General features: G+C 32.5%; 1 protein-coding gene across 3 annotated transcripts in view; it reads left to right on the top strand.

Moving 5' to 3' along the window:
* Positions 1 to 20,926, top strand: part of NIPBL (NIPBL cohesin loading factor) — a 197,428-nt gene that overhangs the window by 89,777 nt on the left and 86,725 nt on the right. For all 3 annotated transcript variants that reach the window (XM_058564215.1, XM_058564214.1, XM_058564216.1), the window contains exons 7-10: positions 4,254 to 4,414; positions 5,352 to 5,448; positions 9,301 to 9,927; positions 15,954 to 17,582. In XM_058564215.1, the coding sequence (XP_058420198.1) occupies positions 4,254 to 4,414; positions 5,352 to 5,448; positions 9,301 to 9,927; positions 15,954 to 17,582 (2,514 nt within the window). The remainder of the gene's footprint in view (positions 1 to 4,253; positions 4,415 to 5,351; positions 5,449 to 9,300; positions 9,928 to 15,953; positions 17,583 to 20,926) is intronic.

The raw sequence follows: 20,926 nt of genomic DNA, 5'->3' as shown, positions 1-20,926 counted from the left end.
CTTTGCCCTTAAATACATCTGCTGAGAAGGAAGTTCTCCTATATAAACATCAAATGTAATAATTCACCCCTAAAAAAATTAAGAATAATTCTATAGTATCATCTAATATCCAGTCTACATTCAGTTTTCACCAGTTGTCCCAAATATGTCTTTCATAACCTTTTTCTTCTTTTCAAAGCATGATTCTAATCTAGTTTATTTCATTTGGTTTTTACATCTCTTTCGTCTCTTTTACTCTAAAACAGTCCCATACCTTTTTGTCCCCATGGCAGTAATTTTTGTTGTTTTGAAGAGTCTGTCCTACTTTTGTTGTAGAAAATCCCGTATTCTAGACTTGAGTGTTGCCTCATGGTGTTGTTTAATTTGCTCATATATTCCCTATATTTCTTATCAACTGGAAGTTATCTTTAAAGGCTTTATTATTTTCTAGTTAATATTTTTTGGCAAAAGTACTAGATAAGTAATATTGTGCACTTTATTTGGCATCACATCAGAAGGCACATGATGTGATCTGCCTTCTGATTATTAGTGATGTTTAGGTGGTGACCACTTCATCTCTTATTTGTAAAAGTACATATTTTTTCCTTTGCAATTAGTAAGTAGTCTGTAGGGTCATACTTTGAGATCATGTAAATATCCTGTTTCCCATTAATCTTTTACCTAAAGGATTTAGCATCCAATAATGATTCTTATTTCATCAGCTTTTACACTGGAAAATGGTGATTTTCTAATTCTGTCATTCTAAAGATGGCATTTTTAAATCAGTATGTAAAAATGGATTGTTTAATAAGTCATGTTGGGTTGATTGGCTAGGCATTTTGAAATTTTAGTTGGATTTCTAGATCATCTAGAGTAAAAATGTTCTAGATAGATAAACAGTTTACATGCTTGTATTTTAAATCATAAAATTATAAGATGAAAACACACGTGAATTTTTGGTAATCTTAGAGTCGAGAAGGCCTTATTTCTAAGCAGACTTAAAACCTGGATTCCAGAAATGAAAAAAATTAATTATAAATTTCTGTATAAGAGGAGAGAACATAAATAAGGACAAGTAAATATAGGGAAAAAACATTTCAAAATTTGTTACCAAGTATCAATTTTTAATATTGCAAGATCTTATATAGATCGATAAGAATAATATAAAAATAGACTAAAGAAGTAAACAAACAATTTACTGAAAAAGAAAAGTGGAATACGTATTTGAAAATATGGTCAACCTGACTCGCAGTTAAAGAGATAAGAATCAAAATGAAATAAAATTTTATATCAGATTAGTAAACATTTTATGGTTATATGATGCCTAGTATCAACAAGGGTGCAGGGAAATTTGAACTTCCTACAGTCTTCATAGAGATATAAATTGGTACAACCTTTTTAGGGAGCAGTTTGACAATGTCTATCATAATTTAAAATGCATATTCCTCCCTCAGTAGTTCTAATTTATCTTCCTTAAAAGGAGGGGAGGGGATAAAACATGCTCAGACAGTTTTATCCGCAAGTTCTACCAAGCATTCAAGGAAGAGATATTCTAATTTTAAAACATTCTGGACAAAAGAAAAACGTCAGCACTCTCGCAGTTCATTCTATAGAGTTAGATAATCTGGATACTGAAGTCAGGTGAGGTGAGGAAAGTATGAGAAAGGAAAATATAAACCAATTCTCATCTATGAACATGGAAACAAAGTTTCTAAATAAATATTACCAAACCAAATATATGGTGTTATCAATCTGTATGATAAAATTGGATATATATCATGAATACACGGATTGATGAGTATTAGACAACTAATATAATTCAGAGAAAGAGGATGAGGATCCTGTGAGCCCTTTAACAGATGAAACAGAGCATTCAAAAAAATTCAGCTTCCGGGCCGGTCCTGTGGTTTAGCAGTTAAGTGTGCGTGCTCTGCTGCTGGCAGCCCAGCTTCAAATCCCGGGCACGCACCCGTGCACCGCTTGTCAGGCCGTGCTGTGGCGGCATCCCATATAAAGTGGAGGAAGATGGGCACAGTTGTTAGCCCAGGGCCAGTCTTCCTCGGCAAAAAAAGGAGGATTGGCATGGATGTTAGCTCAGGGCTGATCTTCCTCACCAAAAATAAATAAACAAACAAATAAATAATTCAGCTTCCATTCATGATTGATAAACGATTCACTGAATGAGAGTAGACTGGTGCAGCCTTATCCTGATAAAGGCTATCACCTAGTAGTGAAAATTTAGAAATATTCCACTTGAAATCAAGGATAGGACATGAATGCCTGTAATCACCACTTTTATTTAGTGTAGTAGTGGGTGTCTTAGTCAATACAGGAAGATAGGCGTAAAATATATATGTGATTATTGAAAAGGAAGAAACAAAAAGTGTCATTTTCACATGATATGATTGTTTTCATAGAAAATCTAAGGGAAGATGCAGACAAGGTAATAGAATTAATGAAAACATTCCACACAGTTACAAGATCGTTATAATGAAATTAACTGCATTTTTATACACCTAAAAGAAGCAATTATGAGTATAATCGTTTTAAATAACATTAAAAATTTCAAGGAAAACCATAAGATACCTAGGAATAAATTTAACAATGTAGAAGACCTTTGTGGAGAAAATTATAAAACTTTTGAAAGAGGTAAAAGAAAATCTAAGAAAATGAAGACTTATGCCATCTTCATAAATGGAAAGACTCAATAGGGTAAAGATTGGAATTTTCTCCAAATCTATAAATTAAATACAATATCAATAAAAATCCCAAGCAGAGTTTTTATGCAACTTATGCTGCTTCTAAAAATTCATATGGAAGAATAAAAGTCCAAGAATAGGCAAGATGATTTTGAAATGGAATGAGATGTAGAAGCTCGATCTAACAGGAATTAAGACTTATTGTAATATTGGTGCAGGCATGGATGAGTAGAACATGGTGAAGTGGAATTTGAGAAAGAGCCTAGGAACATACCCATGAACAAGTGGAAACTTGATACATATGGTATTATATCTCAATGGGGAAAGAATGGTTTCTTTAATAAATGGTGCTGAGACAATTAGTTATCCATAGGGAAAAATAAAATTGGATTCCTATCTCACAATACACATGAAAATTAATTTTACATGGATTAAGACCTAAGTAAAACTTTTAAAAGAAAATATAAGAGACTATCTTTTTATGATTTTGTGTTCAGGAGGGAATCTGAATGGCCAATATGCATGAAAAAATGCTTGGCTTCACTATTAATCAAGGAAATAGAAATTAAAGTGACAATCTTCCCATCCTTAGCCTGACAAAAATTGTTGGCAAGGAAGTAGAGCAGTGGGAACTCGCACTACTAGTGGAGTACAAATGGACATAAGTAATTTGGAAAGCTATTTGTTAATATTTAGTAAAGGTTAAAAATGGATGTATCCAGCAGTTTCACACCTAGACACATTTGTAAAAAAGTTGTGTACAGGGGCCGGCCCCGTGGCGTAGCGGTTAAGTGTGTGTGCTCCACTTTGGCGGCCCGGGGTTCGCAAGTTCAGATCCTGCGCACGCGCCGACACACCACTTGTCAAGCCATGCTGTTGCAGCGTCCCATATAAAGTAGAGGAAGATAGGCAGGATGTTAGCTCAGGGCTCACAAAAAAAAAAGTTGTGTACAAGAATATACATTATAGCATTGTTTATGACAGCAAAAATATTGAAGCCATCTAAATAATATAGAATGGATAAATTGTGTACGTTATACAGCAAAATATATCTAATTATTTATTTAAAATAAATAGATTTAAAACTACATATATATAAGTGGAGAAATTTCAATATAATGTTGAACTAAAAAGCAAGTTATAGAAGGATATATACATATAAATCATATACCATTTACATAAAGTTATAATATGCCAAACAGTGCTATGTGATTATTTAGGAATATATTTCCTTGTAGCAAAGGTACAAAGATGTAGGTAGAGTGAACTCTAAATTCAATGTGGCAGTTACTTTTAGGGAGTAAGGGGCGGGGGATAGAGGAGCGGAATATGCAGAAATATGGAGAGGTTCAACCATGTCTAATGTTTTACTTCTTTTCAAAAATAGGTCTAAATGACATGTGACACAGTGTTAAGATTTGATCAAGCTCTGGATAGTTAGTACATGAGTGCTTGTTATATTATTCTCTCTAATTTCTGTATGTTTAAAATACTTGTAAACAATTATTGTCTTCCAAGAATTTTAACAGTTTATTTTTATAAAGCTTTTTTTATTATTATTCTTATTAATTTCAGCATCGGTATCAAGTCCCATTGTTGCAGGTGGTTTGAGAAACATACATGATAATAAAGTTTCTGGTCCGTTGTCTGGCAATTCAGCTAATCATCATGCTGATAATCCTAGACATGGCTCAAGTGACGACTACCTACACATGGTGCACAGGCTAAGTAGTGACGTATGTAATATGTTAGTTATCATTAAGGTAATAAAATAGTTCTAATACTTGTCTCATAACCTAGTATTTCAGTTCCACGATTTAAAGGATATCTATTGTATGTCAAGGATTATACTAAGTCTGAGAATCTAGCTATGAACAATGTGGTTCCTGTACCCACAGAGCTTAGTCTAGAGCAGAGTTGGTAAAGTGACCATAGTAGTCTGACCCACAAACTAAGAATGGTTTTTACATTTTTAAAGATTTTTAAAACAACAACAACAAAGAACATTATGTGACAGAAACTGTGTGTGGCCCACAAAGCCTAAAATATTTATTATCTATTTCTTTATGGAAAAAGTTTGCCAACCCCTGCTCTAGAGGTTTACATTCTTAATGAAATATAATTTCATTTTTAAATACTTGCTCACACAAAAATGTTGTCTTATTAATAATGAACCTGTATTTATTAATACTCAGCTCTTTTACCCTCTCTAAGACTTGTAAAAAACTTTTTTCCCTGAAATTTAATGTTGCTTCGATGTTATTAAAATAGTCCACATAGTGAAAATTTGTCTTGTTAATGGTTTAGTAGTATTGTCACATAAGTTACATGTATCTAGGGATAACAGAGATGATGTTGGACTCTGCCCTCATAACATTTACAGTCTGGTAGTGTGTTCACAGCTCCTTTGGTAGAAAATGGCAAACAAAAATGGAGCATACTAGTAATACCAATTTTCTTATTCATTGCCATGCTTAGGCTGTTGATTCTTTTGGATACAATTTCAATTCTTCTATGATATACCATGAAGAAAACAGGAAAGTGCAGAAGAATTATGCTTTTGAATACCAACACTTTACCTGTCAGTAATTTATGTCTTTTATTGGTTCTCTTAAAGATTTCTATAAAGCCTCCCCTTTCCTTCAAAATATAAATTTTATACTCTATTCTTAGGATGGAGATTCTTCAACAATGAGGAATGCTACGTCTTTCCCCTTGAGGTCTCCGCAGCCAGTATGCTCCCCTGCTGGAAGTGATGGAACTCCTAAAGGTATTATTTTAACTAAAATATCCTTCAGCATTTCATATTTCAAGTTGAGTAAAGAACTCAGAATTCTTATTGTGGATACTAAAAACTATTCTCTATTATTTTTCATTTATTGTGGGAAAAAACCTGTACTTATTCCTGTAAACTATTGATAGTATTTTCAGATGTATATAATACATCTTTCTCACTGATAAATCCAATGGTTTTTTCAAACTACAACCTTCTTAACCTCTCTGAAACATTTGAAATTATTGATCAGCTTTCCCCATCCTCCACTCCCTCAAAAAATCTTATTTTATATTGAGTCCACTTGTTTTCCTCCTACTTCTTTCATTGATTTTTTTTCTTCATTAGCTCTTCTCCTTGCTCTCTCATTTCTTAATATTTCTATCATTAGACTTTTTATCTTCCACTGTACTTTTTTCCTTGGCTGTTTTACTCAGTTTTGGTAACAGCATTGATTGCTTTTGTGAACAAGACTCCCAAATGAGTATCTTTAACTCCAGTCCTGTCTCCCAAATTATAACTTTTCGTTTCCAGACAAAACTTCCTTATATCTAGCTGGTATTTCAAATTCATGTTCAAAATGTTCTCACTGTTCTTTCTGCCATTCCTATTTCTCTTGATGCTATTCCAGTCCTAAATCATCTTAGTCTTCTCTCACCTCTTATGTAGTCATTTATCAAAATCTGGCCTGTTGTATATCACCTCCCTAAATCTCTTACATCTACTTTCATTTGTGCTTATTAAAATCCTGTCTATTCTTTAAGTTCTAGTTAAATGGGTCATCTTCCGTTGACCTTCCCCTAATTTCCTCAAACCGTTAGTTTATATTTTTTCTAATAACTTATCCTGTACTATCTTTTTTTTTTTTTTAATTTTATTTATTTATTTATTTTTCCCCCAAAGCCCCAGTAGATAGTTGTATGTCATAGCCGCACATCCTTCCAGCTGCTACATGTGGGACGCGGCCTCAGTGTGGCCGGAGAAGCGGTGCGCCGGCGCACACCCGGGATCCCAACCCGGGCCGCCAGCAGCGGAGCGCGCGCGCCCAACTGCTAAGCCACAGGGCCGGCCCTATCCTTTACTATCTTATGGACATGAATTTTATTCTGTTTCCTCTTCAAATTCCCAAAGAACCTTGTGTGGCCTTCTATGTATAATAGATTCACAAAACTATGAATTTAAGTCCAAGTTTGGGCTATTTTTAAAAATACTTAAAATTAAAGTCTGATAATTTGAATTATCAGAGTTTGTTGCAAGAGAATATTATACTCCACTTTAAAGAATTAGCTTTTAATTAATTGTAATATAAGCTGATAATAAATTTTCTCTATCCATGAGAATTTCTAATTATAGCCATCTGACACATGGACTGGTCTGCCTTTTATTGTAAAGATATTTTTTTCACAGATTGTGTTCTGACTGTTTGATCAGAGACATTCTTCATGAAATGAAAGTTGATCTTTTATGAACCATTCTAATTCTATAATTCTGTGAGTATTCAGGGATAAAAATAACCCAGCTTCTGAAAGAGTAAGCCACTTCCAGGGTAACTCTATTTTGTAGGCTAGGTGTTGAAGTGAGGTACATATCTCACAAGTATTGTCAGGGTGAGAAGTTATTCAGACTGCCAAGAAGAAATAACAGTGAGATAGCTGGTTGATCTAGATAACCAGCCCATTTTTCCTCTAACTCTTGAGCTTGGTGGGATGGGTGGATGGATAGATAACTTTAGATAGAAAGAGAAAACTTGAGAACAAATAACCTCAGCCTCACAGTCATGCATCACTTAATGACGGGAATATGTTCTGAGAATTGCGTCATTGGGTGATTTCATCGTTGTGTGAACGTCACAGAGTGTAGTTACACAAACCTAGATAGTATAGCCTACTACATATCTAGGCTATATGGTACTCATCTCATGGGATCACCTTCGTATATGTGGTTTGTCATTGACTGAAATGTCTTTCTGCAGCATATGACTGTATTCATCAGAAGCCTCTACTTCTGTTCATGAAGTTGTTTTCTAGCTAGTTTTAAAGGTTGAATATATCACCAGTTAGTCTAATTTGATTTTTAGGTGAATTGTTGGAATTTGAAGTTTGTTCTAAAGTATATATAATTTGCTACATAAATTTTAAATACATATGTATTATAGTATATATAGTATAATTTAGATGTTAGACAAATCTGGGTTTAAATTTTTCAGGTTTGCTAGCTATATAGCCTTGGGCAAAGTTCTTAACCTCTGTAAGCTTCATGTTCCTTTCTGCAAAATAGCAATAATACTCATCAAGATTGTTGTAAATTAATTAAATTAATTGATGTGCAAAGCACGTTGCACAAGCACTGGCACAAAATAAATGGTCCAGAAATGTTAGTTTCATTTCTTTTTAATGTCCTATATAAGCTTCATCTAAAAATACAATCTATTGCTATAACTTCAGATTTTAACGTTTGTAGTAAATTGCTCCAATAGCAATTTATTTTATCCTATCGATGTGTTCTCTAAAAAGTTATTTTTTTATATATCATACTTTAAATATATTAACATTGCTAACTGAAAGTACAGATTTATGTATCATGGGAAAATCACTCATATATATATATATATATATTTAAACACTGAAACCTTAATTTAAGACAAGTCTAGGCGTAAGTTCTTTCTATAAAGCAATTTCATCTTGACTGATTTTTATAATTTCCCATGGGTTTGTAAACTTTATAAATAGTCTAATGGCAAGAAGTGCGTTGCATACATTATTCGAATACAATTATCCTTTTATTTCTGAAGCATATTGATGCTATTTTCCCTCATTTAATAGCTTTGTTAACTAGGAGAATTTTTCCATTTGATTAGCGTATTTTAACACTTTCTTGTATCATATAGCATTGGTTAATTTAATGGGATCTAGGCTGAAGATACTTTTTGGAGCCTTGAAATTTGCTTGACTTGTATATTTTTCTAATAAAAGGAGGATTAGCAAGCTGAAGAGAGTATGTAAATGATGTTAAGTGGAGGGAGAAAGAGAAGACCATGTAAATATATAAATCAGTACTTTACCCTAAGTTTGTGAAGTAAATGAAGAATCTAATATTTGTAATTTTTCTCCACTTTCTTTTTCTTAGACCAGTAAGTATTCATGTGAGTGTAGTCTCTAGGATTAATTTGTTATTTTTCTGTAATTTGACAGGCTTATTCTTACTTTAGATATGTCAGTTTCCCCAGATAATCAATCGAAGAATAGAGATCATCATGCCTAAAATATTTATGTTGTATCATCTTTAGAAACAATGAGTTCTTTTGCCATTTTCAAGCTAAGTATTTATATTTTATAGACACACATATAATACTGGTCTAAAGATGGAATACTCATACTTCAATTCAAACTAGGATCATCTACCAGCAAGATGAAAAACTCTGGGGATGGGCTGCCTGTGTGGCATAGTGGTCAAGTTTGGCATGCTCTGCTTCAGCATCCTGCGTTCAGTTCCCAGGTGTGGACCTACACTCCTCTTTGGCAGCCATGCTGTGGCGGTGACCCACGTACAAAATAGAGGAAGATTGGCATGGATGTTAGCTCAGGGCGAATCTTCCTCAAGCAAAAAGAGGAAGATTGGCAACAGATGGTAGCTCAGGGCAACTCTTCCTCAGCAAAAAAAAAAAAAAAAACAACCCTAGGGGACAAGTCTTGAGGCTTTCTTTTTGTATTTTATAAATAAGTAGCTTAGATTAGATAATTTCTTAATATTTTTTCTAGCATTATGATATTGTCACTTAATATTTCTCTAAGAGTGTAAGAAAAGGTAAAACTAGCACAACGGTTCATTCTTGTTGAATTGTTTTCCTAGGATCAAGACCACCTTTAATCCTACAATCTCAGTCTCTACCTTGTTCATCACCTCGAGAGGTTCCACCAGACATCTTGCTAGATTCTCCAGAAAGAAAACAAAAGAAACAAAAGAAAATGAAATTAGGCAAGGATGAAAAAGACCAGAGTGAGAAAGCTGCAATGTATGATATCATTAGTTCTCCATCCAAGGACTCTACTAAACTTACATTAAGACTTTCTCGTGTAAGGTCTTCAGACATGGACCAGCAAGAGGATATGCTTTCTGGTATGGAAAATAGCAATGTTTCAGAAAATGATATTCCTTTTAATGTGCAGTACCCAGGACAGACTTCAAAAACACCCATTACTCCACAGGATGTAAACCGCCCACTAAATGCTGCTCAGTGTTTGTCGCAGCAAGAACAAACAGCATTCCTTCCAGCAAATCAAGTGCCTGTTTTACAACAGAACACTTCACTTGCTACAAAACAGCCCCAGACTTCTGTGGTGCAGAATCAGCAACAGGTATCACAACAGGGACCTATATATGATGAAGTGGAATTGGATGCATTGGCTGAAATTGAGCGAATAGAGAGAGAATCAGCTATTGAAAGAGAGCGCTTTTCAAAAGAAGTTCAAGATAAAGGTAAAATAATCTCTTTACTACCACTTGATACTCTGGGAAAGTATGTAATTATAATGTCAAAAAAGTTTTTTTAAGTTACTCTTTTTTCTCATATAATTCTTTGTCCTCAATTATAGTTTTATTACTAATGCTCATACCTCAGAAGTTAAATTCTTAATTTCATTTTTTATCTGAAACAACTATCTGAGATTTGGTAATTCTGTATCACAAGTTTATCACCTGGTATGTACCAAGTGATTTTATCTGAGCTTATCTGTTAAAACGAACATTAGCGAAAATTTCTGTATCACATGCATTTTCTACAAGTTGTGTTAATGTAGTTTTGCGTCCTCACCTTTTTTCTGCCAAGACAAAATTAACTGCTACAGAATTATTTTGAATTAGTATTTAAGAAAAGTTTGTGTGTATGCTTATGAATGCAATTAGATTTTTCACTTGGTTTCTAATCCTACTGCTTCTTAATAATGTGATTTTTTTTTTTTTTTTTTTAGTAAAAAAATTATGGAAAATTTTTAAGTTAATACTAAATAGCAAACCTTGAGGATCAAGGATCTTTTATGGGTGAATACAGTTGTGTTCCCTTTTGTCTGGCTAGTATATTAGGATAGAGTTTCAAGACACTTGTTCCATGAGTTTATGGGCTTTTTTCATGCTTTATATGATATTATAAGCAAATAAAACTAAGTCCCTATTAAGTTCTTGATTATTTGGGGTGAAAACTGTGTACAAAATCTCTTGAAAATTTTAAGTGAGACTGATGAATCAGTGAGTCAAATTAGTAATTTATGAATTTGATGTCTTTACAGATACATATACACATTTCACTATCCAAATCAAATCATACCTTATGATTTAATTTTATAGTTAAATATTCTAGATTGGTTTACAGTTCTCATATTTCCTTTTTAATAATTATAAGACTAAACTTCTTTCTGTTGGGCTCATTTTTATATATGATCTTATTCATATGTTACAGGATCATTTCTAGATAGTTGTGTTCCTACGCTAAGAAACATGCTGAAGATTCATGTTATCTTTCCTATCATGATGGCTCTTTTTAACGTTATTGAAAAAATAGACTGTATTTAGTAATTGTTGTACTACAGTGTTTGCTTAGTGCATAAATCACCAATAGATGCAAATTAAAGAGATTGCTAGTAGTCTTCGTTTTATTAGCTAGGGAGCTGGGTTTTGTGGTTTTTTAAACTAGTAAATCAATATTAAGGATGAAATAAAGTGGTGGTGTTTTTTTTCTCTTTGCTTAATAGTGTGGCATTCAGGAAATAAATAATTATATGGGTTCCAAAATATATCTACTCCTCTAACCTCTTAAAAAAAAACAAATGAAGAGAGCAATATTATTCAGCTTCTCTTGATAATATTAACCAACCCCAAACTCCTGAATCCTGTGACAGTTTTGCAAGAAACATAAAATTGTAATTTCTTGACCAAGAAATTTTAGTTGCCTTGAGAACTGAATTTTTGCATGACATTTTAATCTGCGTTTTGAAGAATTGTGTTCTTAAAAAGGAGTGTAATTTTTTAAATGATTTTTTTAATTGTTAGTAGGACAGAGGAAATGGTGAGCTTTTTTTTTTTACTTTCCTGAAATTTTATTGTAGCATATTTGTTGAAAGCAGAGTTTTTACTTTTAAAAACTGAATGAAAATAGGGGTAGTAAATAGGGCTAATTGCACACTAGCAAATTTGTTTTAGACTACTAACTTTTCTTTGAGAGAGTAAAACAAAATCAACAAACAGCGTACTATTATTTCAGAAACTTGTGATATGTTTTTTACTTTTAATTATCTAATGATTTTTCTCTCTAATCTGTGATGGTGTGGCTATAGCAAAAGTAATTGAAAAATTGAATGAGCAGAGTTGACTTACAGAGGTTTCTGGTGCTATAAGGGTTAGAGGAAAAAGTGTTCACTGGAGCTATCTGATTTTTAATTTGATTTAGATGGTTTAATATGTGTATTTTCCCAAATTTATCATGTTGATTTTGCTGACCTCATTAGTACTATCATTTCCTACTTGTTTTCTGAAAGCCATGTTCCCATTATTTCAAAGTTTTATTTGAAAACTTGGAATTTAGGTGCCATCTAACACCTTTGATTTGAACCTTGTCATTTTGTATTCAGTTTCTGCATTGTGTGATGGGATAGTGTTTTATATATAAGCAGTTATCTTGAGATTTTGGAAAGATTAAACGTTTGCTGTATTGCTCCAAGATTATAGGTGAGGTCATAAATAAAAGCAAAATTTTCTGACGTGGTAGTTTCACAGTCAGCCCTTGAGAGATGAAAAATTATTTGAAATGAATTTATTACTGGTTACCACTACATTTTTAGGACTAAATTATAAAATTGATATTTACTGTATTCTAAGGCTTGGCACTGAGAACTTTTTTATAACTATTGTGTTGGTGGTGGTAAGGAGCAAACAAGACTACTTGTGTGGTCTACATGGTTTTACTGAGAGCTCTGCTCTAGGGTCTGAGCTTGTTTCCCATTATATTCATTTGTTGTGAGAGAAGCATTCCCTTCAATAGACCAGAAATCAAAAAACTGTACTTTGTAAATAAGATTAGAAAGTTCAGCAGACATGGTTGTTTGATAATTATGAAATTTAAGAAAAGGAATTAGAGTACTTTTAAGAAGTATTTTACCTAGGCTGTGGTAGAACCTATGTACCTCTGTTCCACAATAGAAGACACTTTTCTGGCTGCTAGATATTTATGTCCCTTTGGCCTGTTCTCCCTTCTTTGGATAGTTTTATATACACTGATAGGTTAACTCTCTGTAACCTAATATTTTATAATATTCCTAAAGGACCTTTTGCTCAATCTTTTGCTCATACTTTTAACATCTGTAATTACATAAATTAATTTTAAAAGGCTATTTATCTTTGCTTCTGGGATGACCTATTATAGACATTAATATCTTGTTCATGTGCTGAAAATTCCTGCTTTCTTTTGTCAAAGAGGGGGTTTCTTTGTTCATCTTCACCTATTTCATCTTTTCCCACGGTCCACTTTCCATGTTAGCAAGTATAAGGAATGGCCTAGCTTCACTAATTTTTTTTAATAATGTACAGTATTCTTACACTGTAACCATTATAAGAAGTAAATTATTACCTGTCATTTGGAATAAGAGACTGGGATTTTGGAGAGGAATAGGACAATTAACCACTTAGCCTGTACTGTGGTTTAGGGACAGGATGTTTTCTTTTTTCATAATTGGCTACTGTGTATACAATTGTTGTGCTTTTTGCTAAGTGTTTTCAGTTATCACTTGTAGTAAATTTAAGCAGGTGATATAGTTTATTTCTTATAAGCATAATCGAGTTCAGAATGTCTCTAAAGGCTGGATTTTATTTTCAGAATATCAGCATCTGGATTATAAGTATTGTTGGTTTTGAAATTATATCTTTTTGTATGTGTTTTCTTCAGGAATATGTGCATTCTGATAGCTAATCTTATGGTTCCCAATGCTAAAGAGGGCTTAAAGGTAATCAGTGTCCCAAATTTTAAAATTATTCTTCATAGAGATGGCTTTCCACCATTAGGTGAAAGTTACGATGTAATGAAGACTGATAACAAAAGTCAGTAGACAGAAGTGACCTGTGCAGATTCAGAACCACTTTATAGAAATAAGTTCATGGTGGAACTGAATCAGATCAAGTGAATCAGAACCTACGTGCTCTTAACATGTCCGAGAATCCTTGCAACAGTAATGGAATTTTTCCGAGTTTTACAGAAGAGGTGAAGTACTTTTCAATAGTTGAAAAATTAAAACTTTGTATTTAGCAATATTTTATGCATAGTGGAAAAAATTATTAAGATCTTTCCTAATCTTAAAATATTACTCATGTACATGTGCTTTCATACGTTTTTATTATAAATCATTGCATCTATAGTTTAAGATAACTAAATCAAACATGAAAATTTCTTTGAAATTAAACTGTTGGCTAAATTTACATTTTAACCATGAAAGATAAATTGGAATGAAGTTAATGATCTATAAACTGTTAAGTATTTTGTAATCCTTTAAAATTGAGCCTTCAAGATATTTTAATGTTTTTCTGAAAGACAGATTGTTCATATTGATAAAAGTATGAGCCACGATTTCTTAAGAGAAATCTTCAGGTGCCTGACATCTATGTCATTGTAGTTCTTAAGTGTGCTTAGGTTACCATTTTAATGACTTTCTCAAAGCATAATTTCATTGAAAAATATAAAAATCTTGGATTAGATTATACTATTTAAATCTCTAGATTCTTGTCATAAAGGTTTAAGGGATAAGTATAAGGTGATAAAGCATCTTATTTATGAGGTAATAATTATTTCATGTGCTCTATGGCAAGATATAAAGATTATTTTGTGTGGCAGAACATTCAAAAATAAAATTGTGTAAACATAAATTCAGTGATTTTTTTTTTTTTTTCCTGAGTGATTTTTTTCCTAGGTATTGATGCAGAATGCTTCATATTAAGTTCTTACCAGGTTAGTTTTAACTAGGGAAAACAGTCTAATGATGATATACTTTATTATTATCATCTTGTGGTTGTTTTACAAATGGAGCATATGTGATCATTAGATTAGACTTCTGAATAACTGAAGATACAGAATGACTTAGTTCTATAAAAAAATTACTGGCAAATATCTGAAGTAAATTTTAGTAATTGATTAGATTTTAAGCTTGAGTGAACTATTTCCCACTTTGAAAACAAAATGATGTAACTCTGGTATATAAAAGCAGCATTACCATTAAAAATTTTTTTTCAGAACTTTGTTTCCTAACTATAAGAGGCTGTTTTTTAGTGGTCAGTATGACTTTTAATCTTGTGATACTGTTTTCCTTAAATGATATTATACCTCATTAATGATTTTTACAAGAGAATCTGGAGGTTCTCCTGTAAAAATGATTAAAAATGACTTTTAAATCATAGCCAGATAATTCAGCAAGTAAATATTAAAGTAGGCAAAACTTCAAGGTACTATAATGTAACTATTCCTGAGAACTAACTGGAAATTCAATTTATAGAAAATGACCTAGCAGCCTCTTGAGTCAAGTGGAATCATGCAGAGAAATACATGGCTGTTAAAAATACCTTGACATTTTATTGTGGTGGTGGATTTGTGTTTGTGTGTATTTTTGTCTTTACATGTCAGAATACTGTAAATTATTTCTTACTGAGGCCAATATATAGACCCCTAGAACTTTATGTTGAAGAGCCAAAGCATTTTTCTTCAGTGGAAGTTGTTAAGAAAGGATTTATCTAAAAAAATCTTTATATGCTTCTCATTTTTATATTTATAATACATGTGTTTTCTTATTTTAAATATACTTCTGACTGTGTGTTAGCTTTTAAATTCCATTTGTGCTGTTGACACTTTGAAGAATTTGAGTCCTGGATCAAAGGTTAACGACAAACTATTTTAAATTCATTTTTTTGTCTTACTCTCCTCGTTTACCTCTTTTTCAGTAGCACGATTTCGTTTTCTTTTGAGTTTTATTCTTTTCCATACTTTTCTTACATGTAGTAAAAGCCTCTGTTTCCAATTTAGTATGTTGGCAGATTTGGGGTTCTGTATAGTTTTTGGTTAATGGTTAAAATGATCTTAAATAAGAATATATAATTTATAACTGGTTGCTTTATTCTTATATAAGAATCTGGTTTATCTTTAACATATACAAACATAAATATATGTTTGTATTAAGTGTATTATAAGTTCTATTTATTTTATATTCTTTGCTTATTTATATACTCTACAAGTATGCTGTTAAATTCTTTTTACTATAGTCACTAATATTTATTGAGGTACAGCAAGCGTGACTATCTCCTTGGTTTAGAAGTATTATGTCATTCATGCCTACTGTTTTATATATGCATATTGACATTTGCATTCACCACATTTAAAAAAACATTGTGACTTAAAAAATAGTCAAAGTCCATATGGTTTTTAATAAGATAAGAATATATGTCTATTACTGATATGAATATTTATCTTTAAATTTCAGATAAGCCTTTGAAAAAAAGAAAACAAGATTCTTACCCACAGGAGGCTGGGGGTGCTACAGGAGGTAATAGACCAGCTTCTCAGGAGACGGGTTCTACGGGAAATGGGTCAAGGCCAGCATTAATGGTTAGCATTGATCTTCATCAGGCAGGAAGAGTGGACTCTCAGGCTTCTATAACTCAGGATTCAGACTCCATAAAAAAGCCTGAAGAAATCAAACAGTGTAATGATGCACCTATTTCTGTTCTTCAGGAAGATATCATTGGAAATCTTAAATCTACACCAGAAAACCATCCTGAGACTCCTAAAAAAAAGTCTGATCCTGAGCTTTCAAAGAGTGAAATGAAACAAAATGAAAGTAAATTGGCAGAATCTAAACCAAATGAAAACAGATTGGTGGAGACAAAGTCAAGTGAAAGTAAGGTAGAAACTAAAGTTGACACACAAACAGAAGAACCTAAGCAGAATGAGAGCAGAACTACCGAATCCAAACAAATTGAGAACACCACAGCCGAGCCTAAACAGAGTGAAAATAGACTGTCTGACACAAAACCAAATGACAACAAACAAAATAATGGCAGATCAGAAACAACAAAGTCAAGACCTGAAACCCCAAAGCAGCAAAAGGGTGAAAGCCGGCCTGAAACTCCAAAACAAAAGAGTGATGGGCGTCCTGAAACCCCAAAACAAAAGGGTGATGGACGGCCTGAGACTCCAAAGCAGAAAGGTGAGGGCCGACCTGAAACTCCAAAGCAAAAAAATGAAGGTCGGCCTGAAACACCAAAACATAGGCATGAAAATAGGAGGGATTCTGGAAAGCCATCAACAGAGAAAAAACCTGAAGTGTCTAAACATAAACAGGATATTAAATCTGATTCACCTCGGTTAAAATCAGAACGAGCTGAAGCCTTAAAGCAGAGACCTGATGGGCGATCTATTTCTGAGTCCCTAAGACGTGACCATGATAGTAAACAAAAATCAGATGACAGGAGTGAATCAGAACGACATCGGGGGGATCAGTCTAGGGTTCGAAGACCAGAAACATTGAGATCCTCTAGTAGAAATGAACATGGCATTAAATCTGATGGTTCAAAACCTGATAAACTAGAAAGAAAACACAGACATGAATCAGGGGACTCAAGGGAAAGACCATCTTCCGGGGAGCAAAAATCAAGGCCTGACAGTCCTCGTGTTAAACCAGGTGATCCTAATAAATCAAGACCTGATAAGCCTGGTTTTAAATCACCAAATAGTAAAGATGACAAAAGGACAGAGGGTAACAGGAGTAAAGTAGACAGTAATAAAGCGCACCTTGATAATAAGGCAGAATTTCCAAGTTATTTGTTGGGGGGGAGGTCTGGTGCATTGAAAAATTTTGTCATTCCAAAAATCAAGAGGGATAAAGATGGCAATATTACTCAGGAGACAAAGAAAATGGAAATGAAAGGAGAGCAGAAAGACAAAGTAGAAAAAATGGGATTAGTTGAAGATCTAAATAAAGGAGCTAAGCCTGTAGTTGTCCTGCAAAAACTGTCTTTGGATGATGTTCAGAAACTTATTAAGGATAGAGAGGATAAATCAAGAAGTTCCCTTAAACCTATCAAGAATAAACCATCAAAGTCAAATAAAGGTAAGAATACTTATACTGATGTCATTTGTATTCTAATCAGTTTTCTTTTAGATGTTAGGGTTACTAAGGATAAAATGGAAATTTACAAAATTGAAACACTACTACATGAAAATATAACATTTATATAAAACAGTAGTGAATTGTTTTCAGTAATACAGATAAAAAGTTCTCAGTGAAAGTTTTCTCTCACCCCTGCTTGAACTACTCACAGTAGTGATTTTTGCTATTCAATACACAGAGATAAATTCTTTTGCTATTTAGTTATTTCAAGTATTTTTGAAAGTTGCTTGTTAATCAATTGAATGATGAGAATGGATGTATTTAACAACTTTCTAAAAAGTTATTTTGACTGTAGAGATATTCCATTTTATAGTGAGGTGACTGACTGAATTTTAATTTATAACATCTCAGTAAAGCTATATGTGTATACAAAAATCAATATTATAAATTCTTTTACGTGTCTCATAATACTGTTTTCTTACAGACCTATCTCTAAGTTAATTATTAATGAATAGTTTGAATTTATATAGTTTAGAAAGTTATATAAAAGGTTATTTCCCCTTTTTGTGGGGGAGGTGGTTAGTTACAAATATTTTTAAAAATATATAGTTTTGCCCTTTTCTATGGAAAAGTAATAGGGAATGATATCTACCTCTTAAATTGGGTTAAATCATTAGTTTGTGAGGTTTTTCATGTTATTTTTTTTTGGCATGGTTGCTGAGTTTAATTCTCTCATTACTTGATTAGTATTTCCAGGGGGGAAAAGTCTTAAGTGCTGAAAATACAATGGCCATTTGTGCAGAAAATATAATTTTGTGTTCCTTTGTATACCAGTATTAATATGTATATAGTTGGATATTGCTGTGTAGCAAGACTTATTTAGCCCATACAATATAGATTGAGATATATTTTTTAAGGCAATAGAGGTGAAAGTTTGATTTTTAAGTTCTCATTCTGTGAAGGAGGTTCATTAAGAACTTAGATTTATATTTACTTATAAACAAATACATGAAACTCTAGAATTGTGCTGTCCAATATGATAGTCACTGACCTCTTCAGGCTATTTAAATTAAACTAAATAATATTTAAAATTCAAATCCTCAATAGCCACGTGTAACAAGTGCTACCTTATTAAAGCAGAACATTTGCATCATCATAGCAAGTTGTATAGTACAGCAGTGTATTAGGAGATATAGAAGTTATAATGCTTATTGTTTTTATAAATGCTGTTGTACCTTGTCTGTCAAAAAAAGTTCACTGAAAACATAGTATCACTACTCAGAACTCTTTATTCAAAGAAGTGACTTGTCGTGACTAATTTTTTTACTCCTACTTGATCTTCATCAAAAGTTTACTTTTTCACTGTTAATTTATTTGGTTTTGTCTTTCAAGAATGAAAAAAGATTGCCTCTGAATCACTAATATTTGTACTCTTTTAGTGAAGCTTTCAGATTTTAAATTATGGCAGTCAGACCTACGAAAAATTAATTGACTTCAGCTTTAATTAATAGATAGTCTTTATTATTTAACTTGAATGCATCTTTTCAGAATTACTTGTTTATGTAAGAGAGTTTGTTAGAATGTATTATCTAGCACTAGAATTGTTTTCTTTTAGATGAAGATTGTCTTTAAAAATTTTCACTGAAAGTTTGAGTGGCTTATATATATAAACTGAAGGGTATAGTTATACAATTTTAGAAGAGTCAGATGGAAAGATGGAAAGTGGTACCCTCTTGTCTACTTGATCTAAACCATCTTTTTCTCCCCTGCCCTCTGTCAACTTAACGCTAGCCTTGCTTTCTAAGCTCTGTTCTAACAAAGAATCTTCACAACTGAACATCAAGTAATGAATATAGCTCCTAATTAGTAACTGCTGTATTATTTCCCATGGTTTTTTCACATGTAATTTTATTGCCTGTGAATGTAAACTTTTTAGTACTAATCCATGTTTCTCCTAAGTATACTTTTAACACAAATGTATATACTTGATACGTTCATGTTAGTAAGTAGGCTGTCTGAGTGTGTCTGCCTGTTAGAGTAGGGTGTTTATGTGTGCATGTGCATGTATGTAGTATATATACACACATATTAATATATCTGGAGTTAAAAAAGTGTACCTTTTCATCAAAAAATATTATTTCAGTGCTTGGATTCATTTCAGGATCCCATGTAAATATCTTTTGGCTTTATTTATACTTTAGAATTCATATCTATTACTTTTTAGTAATGTACTAGTTTTGGTTTTATTTTAGGTCACTGCTACTAAGTTAGCAATAACAGAATTACATAATTGTGGCTATTTTTAATTACCTGCATAAGAAGCACAGTTGTGGATTACTGACCCTTTGTAGTACACATTACTTGGAATTTTCTTTGGAGAGTCACAGAATATCACGTATTCTCACCTGTTGGTGTTTTTCTGAGTAAAGGAATTAGACCAAATATTGCTGGGATACTATTGTGGTTGATTTCTAGAGCCAAAATTCTTAGTAGGTTTTCCTTTCTTGGAAGAGCCATAAAATTCCAACTTTTAAATAGTTTTGACATGGTGTCCATATATAAAGTATTCATTCTTTAGGGTAATTTTAAATTCCTTGAATATGCATTAAGCTGATAAATTTTGCATGGTAGTAGTATAGATTTACTTCTAGTATAGATTACTTATTTTTGTCTTTTGTGTGGACATATTAAATATAAAGTGACATTGTTATATTTGATCTGATTTCTGTTGGGATATGTGTATATCCCTAGTACCAAGCATAATACCTACCATATAATAAGAGCATATTAAATGCCTGTTGAATTGATCGAGACTGTATTGCCACCATGTTCAGAAAAGGCTTTTGTGTGCAGATTAAAATTGTGTATTCATCTTTTATTGTTCCCACCAATAGACCCTAACTCAAGAGCTACATAATTTTCAACTTCCTGTTCCCTAAACTTTATAACAACTCTTTTTACTCTGTCAACTACCTAGTTTTTGTTACAATCCAAAGGAAACCTCCTCATATTCATGTCTGTTTAATTTACCTTTTACCTTTATTTTGCTCTATAGCTGTTACAAGGTTGGCTCAATGTCTGTTCTCATCCTGCATCTGTCATCTTCCCAGTCTTTTTACCATCACCTTGTTACTTCCTTGCCAAATGGTGGGATGGGGGTGGGGAACCAACATAACCTTTGTAAAATCTTTTAAATATTTTAAATATCTTCTATTAAAATATACTTCAGTCAGTACAATAAATGCCAGAAGTAATATCTTTATTAAAATATTTTTACTCAGAATATTATCCTAATATATGATAATGTACGTGTCTTCAAATTAAAATAATAAAGTTATGAGATC

Source organism: Diceros bicornis, chromosome 20, assembly GCF_020826845.1.
Source record: "Diceros bicornis minor isolate mBicDic1 chromosome 20, mDicBic1.mat.cur, whole genome shotgun sequence".
NCBI lineage: Eukaryota > Metazoa > Chordata > Mammalia > Perissodactyla > Rhinocerotidae > Diceros > Diceros bicornis.
This window is presented reverse-complemented; position numbering and strand designations above follow the sequence as displayed.